The sequence below is a fragment of the Phaethon aethereus genome, assembly GCF_964289735.1.
Source record: "Phaethon aethereus genome assembly, chromosome: 1".
NCBI lineage: Eukaryota > Metazoa > Chordata > Aves > Phaethontiformes > Phaethontidae > Phaethon > Phaethon aethereus.
In genome coordinates, this window is record NC_138575.1 from 222,426,123 (window position 1) to 222,439,558 (window position 13,436).

The following is a 13,436-nucleotide window of genomic DNA, read 5'->3' on the forward strand; positions in this document are numbered from 1 at the left end:
TCCCTCTTGCTGTGCCGAGGACGGGCTGAGCCCAGCTGCCCGCTGGCTGCCTGCAGTGCCCCGACCCTGCCTGTACCTGTCCTGCCCAAGGGCTGAGTGGGCGCAGACCCTTCCACTCGGGAGCGGCTCAGAGCTGCGGCTGAGCCTGGATCTGTGTTGTGGCTGGGGAGCAGCTTTGGTCCCCTGAGGGCTCGGTCCGTGCTGACACGTCGCCGTCAGTGCCGTGGGCGAGGGCTGGGTGCTCTCCTTGCCAGGAAGGGTCTGCTGAGGACCTGAGTGAGTGGAGGAACCTCAAGAAACCTTTGCTGAAATGATTTTGTGATGACTGGACAAGTGCTGCGAAGAGACGTTTGCAAGATCGGTCCCTGGCCAACAGCCTGATGTATGAAGTTAGTGGTGCTGCTTCTGGGAGCCTGGAGACGACGTTAAGCTGGGGAGAACGGCTTTCAGCTCCGCGGTCTTTGCACCAGAGACTGGCCCATGCGCGTGTTTGCCACCTTCATTGTATCATATCTTCAGGACACCAACGAAGGAAGACAACTGGATGCCGAACGTTTTGGTGTCTTGTCTACCATGGAGGGCACCACTTCTGCCCGGCTCTTCTGCAGACAGGACCTTCGGAGTGGCACCAGGACATAGACCATCTCGTGGCAGCTCGTAGCAGCTGCATCCTCTGTCCCAGAGCAGCTCTCTGTTGTCCGCAGAAGAGAGGCTCAGAGCCAAACGCTCAGCTGGAGGTTGCCTCTGAGGATGCCCGAGAGCAGCGGGCCGTGCAGGAGCTTTCGCAGCACCTGGTTGCACTACGAAATAAGGCCCTCGCACCTTCCCTTGTCTCAGGGCTCAGGGCTTTCCCGAGCCTTTCTGTGCCCAGTCTTTGGAGAAACGTAGCGCTCCGGGCGTCCACGTGGGTCACTGATGCCACTGTGAGCCCTGGTCTGTCTGTCCGAGGTGTGAGACTTGCTCTTCCTTCAGCAGGCACGGATTTGGCTGCGTGCCCTGGGCCAGATCCCCACTCCTCTGCCCTGCCAGGACAGACTGCGGCGGAGGACACAGAGCGAGCACCGCGGCGGGGTCCCGGGGCTGCCGAGCCACGGGGCACGTGGGGCTGCCCAGGGAGCACCACTAGGATGCTCATCCGAGCTCTGTGCGAGCCCCCCGAGCCCCAGGCGTCGCCTGCGAGCCCCTAGCATCCCCCTCTCCCCATCGCCATCCCCATCTCCCCCCCGCCATCTCCCCTTCCTCCCACCATCCCCACCTCCTCCCTGATGACGGCGGAGGACCCGGGTGCCAGCGCCCGCCGTGTCGCGAGCTCTATTGACAGTTATCCAGAATCTGAAGGAATTCAAGACAAATTGTTAAGAGGATGGAGTTAATAAAATTTGAAAAATTGAGGCCTGTCACTCTACTAAACTTTTTTCGATACCGCTGACAGAAACATATTTCCCCAATGAGTGACCTTATGCAGCTGCTCCGGCGACGCGACGCTGCGCGGATGCTGGGAGTGAACCGGCGCGCTATTTATCAAATATTATAAGCCGGGGCCTCCTAATATGAGCAGGGAGGTGCGGGAGGAGGCGATGGACCCGCACAGCCCGAGGTGTTGCCCAGGTGTCGATCTCCAGCCACAGACAGCTAGTGGGAGGTGACAAATTGCCTTCTATTAAGTCTCCAAAGGTTGGCGTCCCCTCTGCCGCCGCTCGAGCCAGCTGCGGGGTGGGAGAGGGCAGGGGAGGAGGTGGGGATGGGGAAGGGGGTCAGGCCGGGGCGCTGACGAACCGGTCGCCACTTTTACCTTCTATTAGCAAGCCAAGTGACACCGTTATTTATTGCAGCGTAATATTTTATTGCTGCCGGTACTCGAGGTTGGAATCGACCAGTTGTAGGAGTCGGGTTCTATCAATTATTGCAGCAATTAGTCAAGTCGTCAAAGCCATTAACAGGGGGATTAGGCCAATATTGGATAGCCATTATTGATAGATCCAGGGGAAGGGCAAAGCCAGACAAACCCGCAGCCTTCATCCGCAGCGAGGGCAGGCCTAGCCTCGAGGATGTCATCATCTGGAGAAGCCAGAAAACTTGCCCCTCTCCTCGCCGCGCAAGCCCGGGTGGGTTTCGGCAGCGGCGGAGGCGGGGGGCCGTGGGAGCACTGTCTCTTTAAAAGATATTGAGTGGCCGGCCTCGGCAGTATATAATCTCACCTGTCTCGATCATATTCTTTATTTGCAATGACAAGGCTTGCAATAGAAATTACTCTGTGTCGAATGTTTATGGAGCACATTTTTCATTCTGTAAGCAAATATAGATCCCCGATGCCAATGCTTAGAAATGGCTAATCTCTCTGGCTGCCGCTCGCAGAGAGTCCTCTCCCTTCTTTCATATATTACGGTTGCTGCTCGCCTTTATTGAGCCCTCCTGGTGCTCTGCGCTCTCCTGCGTTGCAGGAGCAGAAGCTACAGCCTGGTTTGCCTGTGCCAGGGTGCCCGGTTCGCTCCCGTGTTTCCAGCGGGATGGAAGACGCTGACCAAGCCTCTCGTGGAGCGGGGATGCTGTAGCGGTGCCCGGGCTCCTGTTTTTTGCAGTCGTGCGCAGGCACCGTCAGCCTGCAGCTTGTCGGCGCCGGCACCTCCGTTTTAGAGGCGAATGAGCCAGACCTGCTGTGCAGAGCAAGGGGCTCTTCCCTGGCCGGGCTGCTTCTCGAGGCTCGGGAAGCGCCGTGGCTTGGAGACCGGCGGGACGGTCAGCTCGAGACCAGCCTGAGGGGCTTGAGGACGATTTAAAGGTTCATTCTCATAACTCGTCGTGTCTGGTTGGCGACCGCACGTTGTCGTGGAGTCACAGAGTGTATGTACGTTAGTGCTGAGTCCCTGTGCCATAGAGATACCTCCCGAGACGCTGAGAGCCAGCGATTAATCCTGTGAGACCTTGCCTGCATCACCGGCCATTCCCCAGTGCCCCTCTCTCCTGATCTCGGACTGCCCTGCCCAAGATTCCCTCTATATACTTCCCATCGCTGCCACTGGGACCAGTTGGACTATGCACATTCTTCTGCCGTCCAGCGTGCCTGGGAAGGGGACAGAGGACGGGGAGCTCTCCCCATGCGAGCTTGCTTCTGGGAGGGTGGGTGCCCATCTGACTCCCTCCGGTCCAGTCTTTGGGGTTTGTTGACTTTTTTTTTTTTAAATCACGTTCTAAAGAAGAGTGTGGTTTTCCCCCAGAAGCCACCGCTGTGGCGTAGGATGGCAGCTGTTGGGCAGGCTACAGCCAGCTCCGGCTCCAGCCTGGAGTAACAGAGAGGAAGAGTAGCGTGTCCAATTGAAGCCGTAATGGTCCCATGTGGCTCCCACAGGACGGGGAGCGGGTGCTTTTGTGAAGCTGTATTTTCTTCTGGTGACCATGTGCTCTCATCCCCCACAGCAGCTCTTCCCTGCCAAGTGATTGTTAGCAGTGACAATTCCTTTTCTTCTTCCCTGGACACCCGTGCGTGTAAGCGCTGGTTTGTACATTGTCCCTTTCTGATCCGGATACCCTTTGGAGCAAAGGTTAGGAGGGGACGCCGAGCAGGACGGGAGGCACAAGATGTGCTTCCTGCTCATTCTGCCCCAAGATTGGACTCTGATCCCCCGATCTTAATTAATTTCTTCCTGCCATCAGGTGCCAACCCCCTGCAGAAGAACGAAATGGGACATACACCCCTGGATTATGCCCGTGAAGGGGAGGTCATGAGCCTTCTGAAAGCATCGGAGACGAAGGTGAGCCTGAGGTTCGGGTGACTTTGTGTTTCATTCTCCACTGCAAGAACAAGTTTTAAAGACGACCTGGTGCGCGCGGTGGAGGAACGCCTTAGCACACCTGCACCTCCGTGCTTTTTCCGAGGAGGTCTGTATAAAGTAATGACATGATGCGTAAAGGTAAACAAAAAAACCCACTTCTGAAGTCTTTTTAGCTGTGTCCGTGGCTGTGTGCCCTCCTCTTCCATGTTAACGTTTCTTCCTTGGCAGCGACCGGTAATACAGTTCTGTAACCCCTGGGCAAAAATACAGTAAAATCGGGGTGTCGCTTTTGCTGTATTTTCTGAAATTCCTGGAAGAAGAGTGCAGGGTGCAGTTGTGGGCCTGGGATCCTTGCATTCACGAGCACCAGCCTAAGGCAAAAGACACTGATTTCTGCTGTCTGCTTGTGAAAGGCCCGTCCTGCCTCCTCAGCCTCGCTGTCTCCATCAGTGGGCTGCAGCACGCTGTGTCCCGTTCGTGCATCGCTGCTATAAGGTATTTTATAGAGGGAGAAGAACCACGTTTACTGTACTGGATCCAAGAAGACACCCAGGAGTAAGCAGTTTGACAGAGAGGCAGGTTATTAGGTGGTGAGGGATCTGCAGCCTGATGTCAAGGATTTAAAATTCCTGGCTATGAGGCCTTATTCGAGCAGGAGCAGCTAATTATCAATCGGTAGGACAGCAGTGGTGAGGGATGCCTCCTGAGCACCCTTTCCCCGAGAACCTCAGCCCAGCCGGGGTGTGAAAGTCTCCCCGCTGCCCCACGAAGTGGGGTACCACCGACCGCAGATTGCAAAAGCGGAAACCGAGGCACGAGGAGACCAGGTTTGCTCACGGTTGCAGGCATGCCCTCTGATCTTGTGCACCTCGGAGTTTGGTCTACGGGTCTGGAATTCGAACTTGCATGCTGGAAAATCTGAGGATAAGAATTTGTCCATAAATGGAAGATGAAGGTAATTAAAACTGTGGCAATTACTGCATTTAGTAAATATTACCATGAATGAAACCTGCCAGGCAGTCAAAACTACTGTTGGTGCACACCTAGGAAAATCCTTGCTTGAGCAGGAGGTCAAAACCACATCCTGCAAACGCTAAACCTCTGTCCTAAGCAGGGAGGCGTGAATCTTTCCTCTGGGGCGCTCCGTGCTCCAGCATGGCCAAGGCAAGCCTGACCGTGGCACTCCTCTGCAGAGCCGACAGCTTCTCGCGGTAGCCAGAAGCACTGCTTGAGCGCTTGGACAGCTCCAAGCAAGTTTTAAGGAAGAAAAGTTGAGAATAAAATACTCAAAATCTCTACGAGAAGGGGAGGGGGGAATTATCTGCCGGGTAAATGGTCTCTGGAGTCCAGCGCTGGCAAGGAAACCTGCCCCTAACAGTTTGAAAAGCTGCGTTGGTTTTTATGCTTAACTAATAGATGGAGGAGAGAGAGGAAATATATCTGTAGAGATGTTCCTGATGAAAATGATTGTACTTGTATATAAAACATAAGACAGTCAAGCGAGCTCGTGATGAATATTCAGCTGGGGGGGATATGGTGCTCCCGGGGCCGCATCCACCCCAGTATCTGCATTCCACTGAGAGTCTTTCAGAATTTATTGCTCATTTTAATCACTGCTAGAGAATGAATTGGCAGAACTATTACTGGATGGGCACATCCCATAGATTTTATTTACATATCCTTGTGACAGAATAACAAGGAGTTTTCATATGTATTTTTAATTTATTTTGATTTCCTTTATTCTTTTCAAAAAACAAAGAATTTTGTGCGTGCTCTCCCTGTGCCAGACCACACTTGCTTGGTGTGTAGGACTCTGGAGCTGGTTCACATTGCTAAACAGTCTGGTGAAATTTAAATGAGCTGCTGTGTGTCTAGGGCTGAAGGGAAGGGAGTAGCCCTCGAAACTAGTGTCTTCCGTATGTAACGGGAAGGAAAGCAGCCCCAGGACTGATCTCAGCTCTTACAAGGCTCTCATTGCCATTCAGCTTCTCTTTCCCCTGGTGTACTGGGCCCAGTCAGATCCATCTAATGGTCTCTCCTGTCTTGCATCAGTGGCTGCTGAAGGATTTTTAAGGCGTGTTTCAGCCAGGACGAGCACACAGCTGCCCTTTCCCTGGGCTCCCTTCTGGCGAACGGAGGTGTGAGGACCTCCTGAACTGGAGCTCGTGTCCCCTTCATCCTATTGAATCGCCCTTGATGGACCTTTTAAAGAAAACAAAGCACCATCAGTGGCTCAAGCGTAGCCTGCTTTTTCATCCAGAACATCCTCAGGTTGTTGGGTTAAGCATATTTTATGAGGAAAAATGTCTCTTTTGGTTGTTTGCAAAGTGTCTTCATTAAGCCTCACATGTATGTATGTAGAGTCGGGGCAAAGCAGCCTGGCAGTGAAAGCTGACTTTATGCTTTCTGTAAACCCACAAGAATTACCTCAAGAGGATGTTTGCCCTTCATGGAATCGCATCATGGTTTGGGTGGGAAGGGACCTTTCAGGGCCATCCAGTCCAACCCCCTGCCATGAGCAGGGACATCCCCAACTCGAGCAGGTTGCTCAGAGCCCCGTCCAGCCTGACCTGGGATGTTTCCAGGGATGGGGCATCCACCACCTCTCTGGGCAACCTGGGCCAGGGTTTCAGCACCCTCCGTGTGAAAGGTTTCTGCCATAGAACTAGTCTGAATCTCCCCTCTCTTAGTTTAAAACCGTTACCCCTTGTCCTATCACTACAGGCCCTGCTAAAAAGTCTGTCCCCATCTTTCCTATCAGCCCCTCTCAGCCCTGGCAGCTGCAGGAAGGTCTCCCCGGAGCCTTCTCTGCTCCAGGCTGAGCCCCGCCAGCTCTCCCAGCCTGTCCTCCCAGCATAGCTGTTCCAGCCCTCGGAGCGTTGCTGGGGCCTCCTCTGGCCCCACTCCAGCAGGTCCCATACCTCTGCAATTGCTTCACCTGGTGATGAACGTAGACTCACCACAATTTTCCAACTGAGAATTTACAACGGTTAAACAGCTGTTTTATTTAACATTTTAACAACTACACTTTTGTTTATGCATCCCAGAATTATTCTGGTTATCTTTTTCTCAGTGAGAAATCACGGCTGACATGTAATCAGACCTTTGTCTTTAGAAAAATTACCCAGTCAGTCATACCCAATTATATATATTTGTGCAGTTGACTATTACTAAGTCTGTAAGTTCATATTCACTATCACAAAGTTGCCTAAATTTTCTTTAAAAGGATGTTCATTTACTTTGTCAAGCCCTGGGCATTGTCTGTAGTTTTAAAAGTCCTTTCCAGCTGTATCAGAGAAAAATTTTGGACACTAGTCAGATTCCTGCTGAATCTCTCTCAATACGCTCTTGGAGTCTGATAGAGAGCTACTGACAGCAATTCTGATTTGTCAGTCTTCTAAGCATTCCCATCATAGCAATATATCCCATATCCCTCACTGATACATACATTTTTTTGAGTTGTAACGTCTGGTTTTTTAGCTTGGGAAATCCTACTTTACTTAGATTTCCCTCGCACCGGTGCCATTCCATATACTTGACAGACCTTGTCATCCTTCTTTACTCCTCTGTCCAAGCTTTTATCTACGCTTTTTGGAGTTGAAAACACTGACTCCATTAAGCGTGCACGATGTGGTCACACCACGAATTACCTAACCCTTCCTGCGGAAGAGCCACTCTCCAGATCTCCGAGGGCTGACATGGCTTAGTTGAGGTCCCGGACGTGTTCTGCAGCTGACCAGAAGTTTATCGTCCTGCTTCCCTTTAATCTTTTCAATTCCTTTTCCTGTAAGGCGAAAGGCACTGTCCCCTCCAGATCCGCGGGTTTTAGGCAGAGGTTGGGTTCTGCTGCTGCTGTGCTTCCGAGCCTCTTCCCACTGCGTATCTTCCTGTAAGTGCTGGGGGGGATGCCACGCTGGATAACGAATAACGAACGCTGATGAACACGGTTGCCGCGCCTGTCTCAGGGCCAGGCAGCCAGCTGTTGTTATCTCAAGGTGAGGACTGCCAAAGCACAGACAGAGTGAATCTCTTGTTAAAAATGAGCCTCTCATGCTTTTGGCATCCTGTCAGGAGAACCTCCTAGCCCAGGTGAGCGCGGGAGTTCGGTTGCCTTCAATCGAGGGCAGGGTACCGCTCTTTGCGTTTCTTGCAGAGCACGTAACACCGCTGTGATCCGCTTAAGTGCCAGAGATGTGTCGGAGAAGTTTAATCAGGAGAACTGAAGATCAGTTGTCAGAGGGTGAGGACACGGTCCCCACTGACACCGTTTCCCACTGCAAAACGGGAAAGGGCACTGCTTTCTCCGGCTGCTGGCGTCCCCACCGCCAGCGCCGAGGACTGAAGGCAAATGCAAACGAGGTCGAAATGTCGGGCAGAAATGTCTGGCAGGAGCGAGACCCGGGTCAGATGTGCTGCTCCAGCTGCCCCGGTAGCAAGATGGCAGAGAGGAGGTGGGAGAAGCTGGATGCGTACCCGTGCAGGAGGATGGAGGCGGGAACGGAAGAGAAAGGAATGGAAGCTTGTGTCTCATGTAAACCCCAAGATTAGTGGGGCTTTTTGTTGCAGGTTGTATCCCAGGCTGATCTAAAATATGTTTTTCTGGGTGGATTTTTCCCTTTCTGGTGTCCTTTGCTCAGTGCGGGTTGTGGCGGCTGCTCAGGATGCTCCGGGCCAGCAGCGTGAGCCGGCGACGCCTGGTGGCACCGCAGCTCCGCCGAGGAGGTGGCACGTGGGAGGGCAGGTCCCTCCAGAACAGATCCTGAGCAAAAACCCACAGCGGAACAGCCTGAGGAAAAGCACCTTGGTGCTTTTTTACCCGTGAAAGGGACTTTCTTCCTACCCAGGGACTTTTACAATGCTGGCTTTCCAAGGAGGGAGGGAGAGGGCGTTGCAGAAGAGTCCCCTCCTGCTCTTCGTGCACATCTTCCCACCTCTCCATAAACCCTTATACCGAAAATCATTCGATATCTTGACAACAGAGATCACGTTCTCCGCACCTTAAGAAAGGCAGAAGAGGAGGGAGGAAGAAAAGATTTGTCAAGATATATAGAAAGACACAGATATATGGCAAGAGCAGTGCTTTGAGCCTCGCGGTCTACACGGAGCCTGGGGGAGATCATTGCAGACACACCGGTGGCTGTCCCACAGCCCTGTTCCGCTGGGATCTACGGGGAAGTTATTGCTCCATATGAGGCATCAGGGCTGATGGCATCTCTCCGTTACCCGCGAGACTGATAGCACCAGCCAAAATTGGATTGTTTGCTATTTATTTTTTTTTAACTTCTGTCAGAGTCAGTACTAGCCCAGGAAACACTGGCTGGGGGGTTTTGTCTGCTCCGGCTCTGGCAGCAGGATCCTGCTGCAGCTTCTGCGGCCGCTTTCTGGTTTTGATAGAGGTGTCTCGCCTTCAGGGAGGTGTGTCAAATGGCGGGGACCAGCCACGGGTGTTAAATTACTCCCTCGGCAAACGCTGTGGGCTCTCTGTGTTCTGTCCTTAGCTAACTCTGGCTTTGTGGGATGGTTGTTTCCAGAGCGGTGCTTTCGCTGGTGAGATGCCATTGACCAGTGGCCAACCTCCGGTTGTGGTGGGGAAAGGTGCTCAGCAGAAAGTTTTGCAGCAGTTTCTAAAGATGAGCAGGGGCTGAACGTGTCCTCTTTCCTCTAGAAGTTCACTGAACCATAAGATCTGCCTCTCACTTTGGGATTCTGCCTGTATCCCATCCCCGAGCATCTCAGAGATGTGCTTGTGTCAGATATCTCTGCAAACCGCCCTGTGCTCTGTCTCAACCTTCAGCTCCAGAAAATGGTCTGAGTGGAAGCAACGCGTAAGTCGCTGGCTCTCAAAGGCCCCGCTTCCTCGTGAGCTGGGGCTGGAAGAAAGCAGGCGTCCCCAGTACAGAGCCTTTTCCAGTGCCGTCCTGCGAGCTGCTGTGGGTTTGTCCGCAAGCGACGGTGCCTGACTTCCCCAGCGCACGCAGCAGGAGACCGTGATGCTCTTCCAGCCCTGCGGGATGTTGTTGGAGTCTTTGGGTGGAGGGTGGGAAAACAAATACAGGTAGAATAGTCAAGGCTTTATTTTTCAAAATAAGCAAGCTCAGAACGGGTTCACTGCGAAATTTGGGCAGTGTCCGCATTCCCTCTGTGTCACCGTTACAGAGGCGGTGCAGCGTCCGGTTTCCCCATCAGCTGCCAAGCTGGTTCCCGAGAGCTGCCCACGGCACGGCAGCTCTCCCGCTTCCCTCCGGTCCCGCTTTCCCCAGCCTCCCTCCCGGCAGATCCAGAAACCGCCTCTTGCTGCGGCTGGGGCTGGTGCTTCCAGACTCCCACCGAGCTGCCGCCGCCCTGGCTGCGCCCCCGCGCCCGGGAGCGGTGCTCTGCCTGGGTGCCAAGGGGTGCCCGTGCAGGGCTTTGCCGTCCTGGGCGGGGGGAGACCGTGTCCCCACCCGATGCTCACGTTGTTGCTCCACAAAGGCTCTGGTCCCAACGTCTTCTTCCCTCCCACAGTTCCAGGAGGAGCAGCGCAGGAGGGAGGTGGAGGAGCGCCGGAGGTTCCCGCTGGAGCAACGGCTAAAAGAGCACATCATCGGTCAGGAGAGCGCCATAGCGACGGTGGGAGCAGGTAGGACCCCTCGCCCGCCGCGCGCTCTGCTCTCCCACGCCTTCTGCCCCGCAGGGAAAGCGAGCTGGACCCTCAAGCCCTGACCTGAGGCTGCCTCCGAGCAGGTCACCGAGGTTGGTGGGGGACTCCTGGTGAGGGCCGGCGAGTATTTCTCGGCTGTGAGAGGGAACACTTGCTCTTCATCACAGAAGGGGCCGTTTCAGGCGCAGCGGCAGAGAGGACCATCAGGTGCCTTCTCCCCAGGCACCGGAGCGAGGGGCCTGCGAGCCCTTTCCCGCCGGAGGCTTTCTCCCTAGACTAAGCGTAGCGGCTCGAAGGTCACCGCGACGCCCACCGCGTGCCTTTGAGCACGTGGGCAGTTCTCAGCTAAACACAGTGGCTGAACGCGGTGACACTTGAACATCGAGCTGTCTTTTTACGAGACCGTTTGTCTTAAGAACATCAGTCATTAATAATTCATGAGCCGTTTTGAACAGCTTCATGTCCCGCAGCCCCTCACACACGGCCTGCTTTGGGGAGTTTTTCTGTATCCCTTGCAGATCCGGGGCTTCGTTCTGCATAAAATACAAGCACGTACTTTCAGCCACGCTTTCCTGGCCACGTGTGCTACATCAGACCGAAGGCCAGTGTCCTGTCGCTGGAACCAGAGCACAGGGAGCTTTAGCGAGACAAATACAGAGTGGTATTTGCCCACTCTGCTCTCTTGAAGTCCAGCAGTTCGCAAGCCAGGAGTACCCTGAACCAAAATTTACATCTTTGTGTCCAGCAGCCCTCGAGAGATTTTTCTTCCATGAATTTGTCCAAGTTCCCCTTGGATCTCCTGTAAACCTCCGGCCTCTGCAGCATCCTTTGGCAGGCAGTTGCATAGCTAGTGAAGAAACAGACCCTCTTACTCATTTTAAAACTGCCGATAGTTTCACCCGGTGCCCTCTAGTTCTCGCGTCAAGCCAAGCCTTGGCTGCTGAGGAGGCGGCTGCTCGGCCGAAGCAGCTGCAGTTCATGACACAAAGCTCTGCCTTGCCTCCTGGCAGACTGACTGCAGTCGGAGTTCAGAGCCTGCCGCACCTCGGCCGGCGGGAGCTGCGGTCCCCAGCTCCCAGAGCGCGTTTGGCACTGCTTGGTTGTGAGGTACCCAGACTTCGGGCGGGATGGGACGGCTGATAGCTGATGGAGGGGTTATTTGCCTCCTGAGCTCTTTCCATCCCCGCCTTTCTGGAGGCGTTGCCAGTAAATGCTGAAGATAACGTGACAGCAAAACCTTTTGCGGCAGCACGTGCCTGTGACGTGCCCTGCTGTACCCCTGAGCCCTCGCGGGTACAAGGGGCCACATCTTCCCCTGCGGAGAGGGGAGCGCTGCCCGAGGCGCCTCCGTCAGAGACCGCGCTTTAACGCACGTTGCCCGTGCGAGTCTGCTGCTGTTGTTTTCTGTCTGAAAAGCCGCGTTAGTCGTCTGTGCTATCGATCTGGGAAAACACGGGGTGGCTTATGTCCGTGAGGCCACTGCAAACAGCGCGAGCCTGCAGTATTTCATTAGCTAGTGCTTCCTTGTCTGGGTCTGCCGGAAGCCCTTGGCCATCATTCCCAAACTAGGGTGCTGGTGCCTTTTTCTTCAGGTGTTTTTCCTGCACTTCATATTCTAAGTTTTCACCATTTAAAAAAACCCCCACAAATGTAAATAAACACAGGGAATAAATGAGGAGTCTGGCCTCTTGTGGCTGTGATGGAGCCGTACAAGCGCGCAGCGAGGTTTGGAGGAAAAGGTAACGGTTTTCCTCAGAGCAGCGGATGGAGTTGGGGAAAAACCAGACCAGCTTTTAGGCACATGGGCCCAAACAGAAGCCACGAATTTCAGATGAGCACAGACAGTTGCTCTGAGCGTAACTTCGTTACGTTAATCCATTAGGCACTTCGAGAGGGAAGGGTGCTGGGCATCCGCGGAGCAGCGGGGTGATGTCTGACCGTGTCGGTTAGCCTAGTAAATGCTGTCCTCCCTCGCTGCAAACCGCGCTTTGCTCACATGGCCAGGGCTCCACGGCAGAGCGCGAGCCCGGGGCATCGGCCTGGCCCTGCGGAGAGCCCGGAGCCGCAGCCCCGAGGAGCCCTACGCTGTGTCTCTGGCTGGAGGCACCGGCCCGGCTCCGTCCGCGGCACGCGATGGAGCGCGCGGCCCCGAGCAGAGCACCTGCAGGGCAAGGAAAAGAGGGGTGCCGGCTGTGCAAGGTGTCACAGGCTTGGGGCAGCCTCTCCAAACTCCGGAGCAGTTTATTTCATGCTGGACACTAAGAGATGGTGCGGGAATCAAGGCTCCAGCAAGCTGGGCTGGGTTCGATTTGCCAGTCCAAAGCCTGAAAGCCTCTGGATCCTGTTAATAATTCCATGAACCATCCGCGCATCCCAGTTTAGCGCCTGAAAACGGGACAGCGAGGTAAGACGGGGCTGAGGTCAGGGCAGAACTGCGAGCAACGTGCTGTCATAAATGCAAAAACCGTAGCGGTCTAGTTAACAAAGACGAGCCCCGTGTGATCTGGACGGCCTGGAAAGAGGCAGCTCTCCCCCGCCAACACAACAGACACCCTCTGTGTTTGGAGAGTGGCTGTGCCTGGGGGCAGCAGCACGGGCTAATTGGGAAGCTTTGATTAATGGGTAGTGCCTGTTTCTGACACAGGTGGTGTTTCTGCACATTAAAGTGGCTGCCTTTATGGAGGTTTCTCTTATTGAATTATAGGGAATGTGCTTGATACCCCCGCAGCCTCGGGATATCAGACCAAAAGGTAGCCCGAGACTCTCCGTCCCCTCCTCCCTGCTTCCCTTCTGCCCCGTTTTTGTTGTTTTCTTTCAGGAAGGGTGAATTTAGAGACATGACTTTTTCTTTCAAGCACTTCCTGTCGATTTTTGCTGTTTATTTTATTCCCAGCTGGTTTTGCTGCCACTTTGCTTGCTCCACGTGCCTCCTGTTTTGCGCTCGCCGAGGCGGTTTGTTGGCTGGGAGACTTGCCGCACACCACGTCTCGAGATTTACCAAGCTGATACGTTTAATTTATAACTGC

The 13,436-nt window shown here is 54.2% G+C and overlaps 1 protein-coding gene across 1 annotated transcript in view; it reads left to right on the forward strand.

The window, feature by feature from the left end:
• CLPB (ClpB family mitochondrial disaggregase) overlaps nucleotides 1-13,436 on the forward strand; it is a gene marked incomplete at its 5' end in the record, with an annotated part of 91,671 nt that overhangs the window by 53,773 nt on the left and 24,462 nt on the right. The window contains 2 exons of the mRNA XM_082014507.1: nucleotides 3,652-3,749; nucleotides 10,275-10,389. Of these exons, the coding sequence (XP_081870633.1) occupies nucleotides 3,652-3,749; nucleotides 10,275-10,389 (213 nt within the window). The remainder of the gene's footprint in view (nucleotides 1-3,651; nucleotides 3,750-10,274; nucleotides 10,390-13,436) is intronic.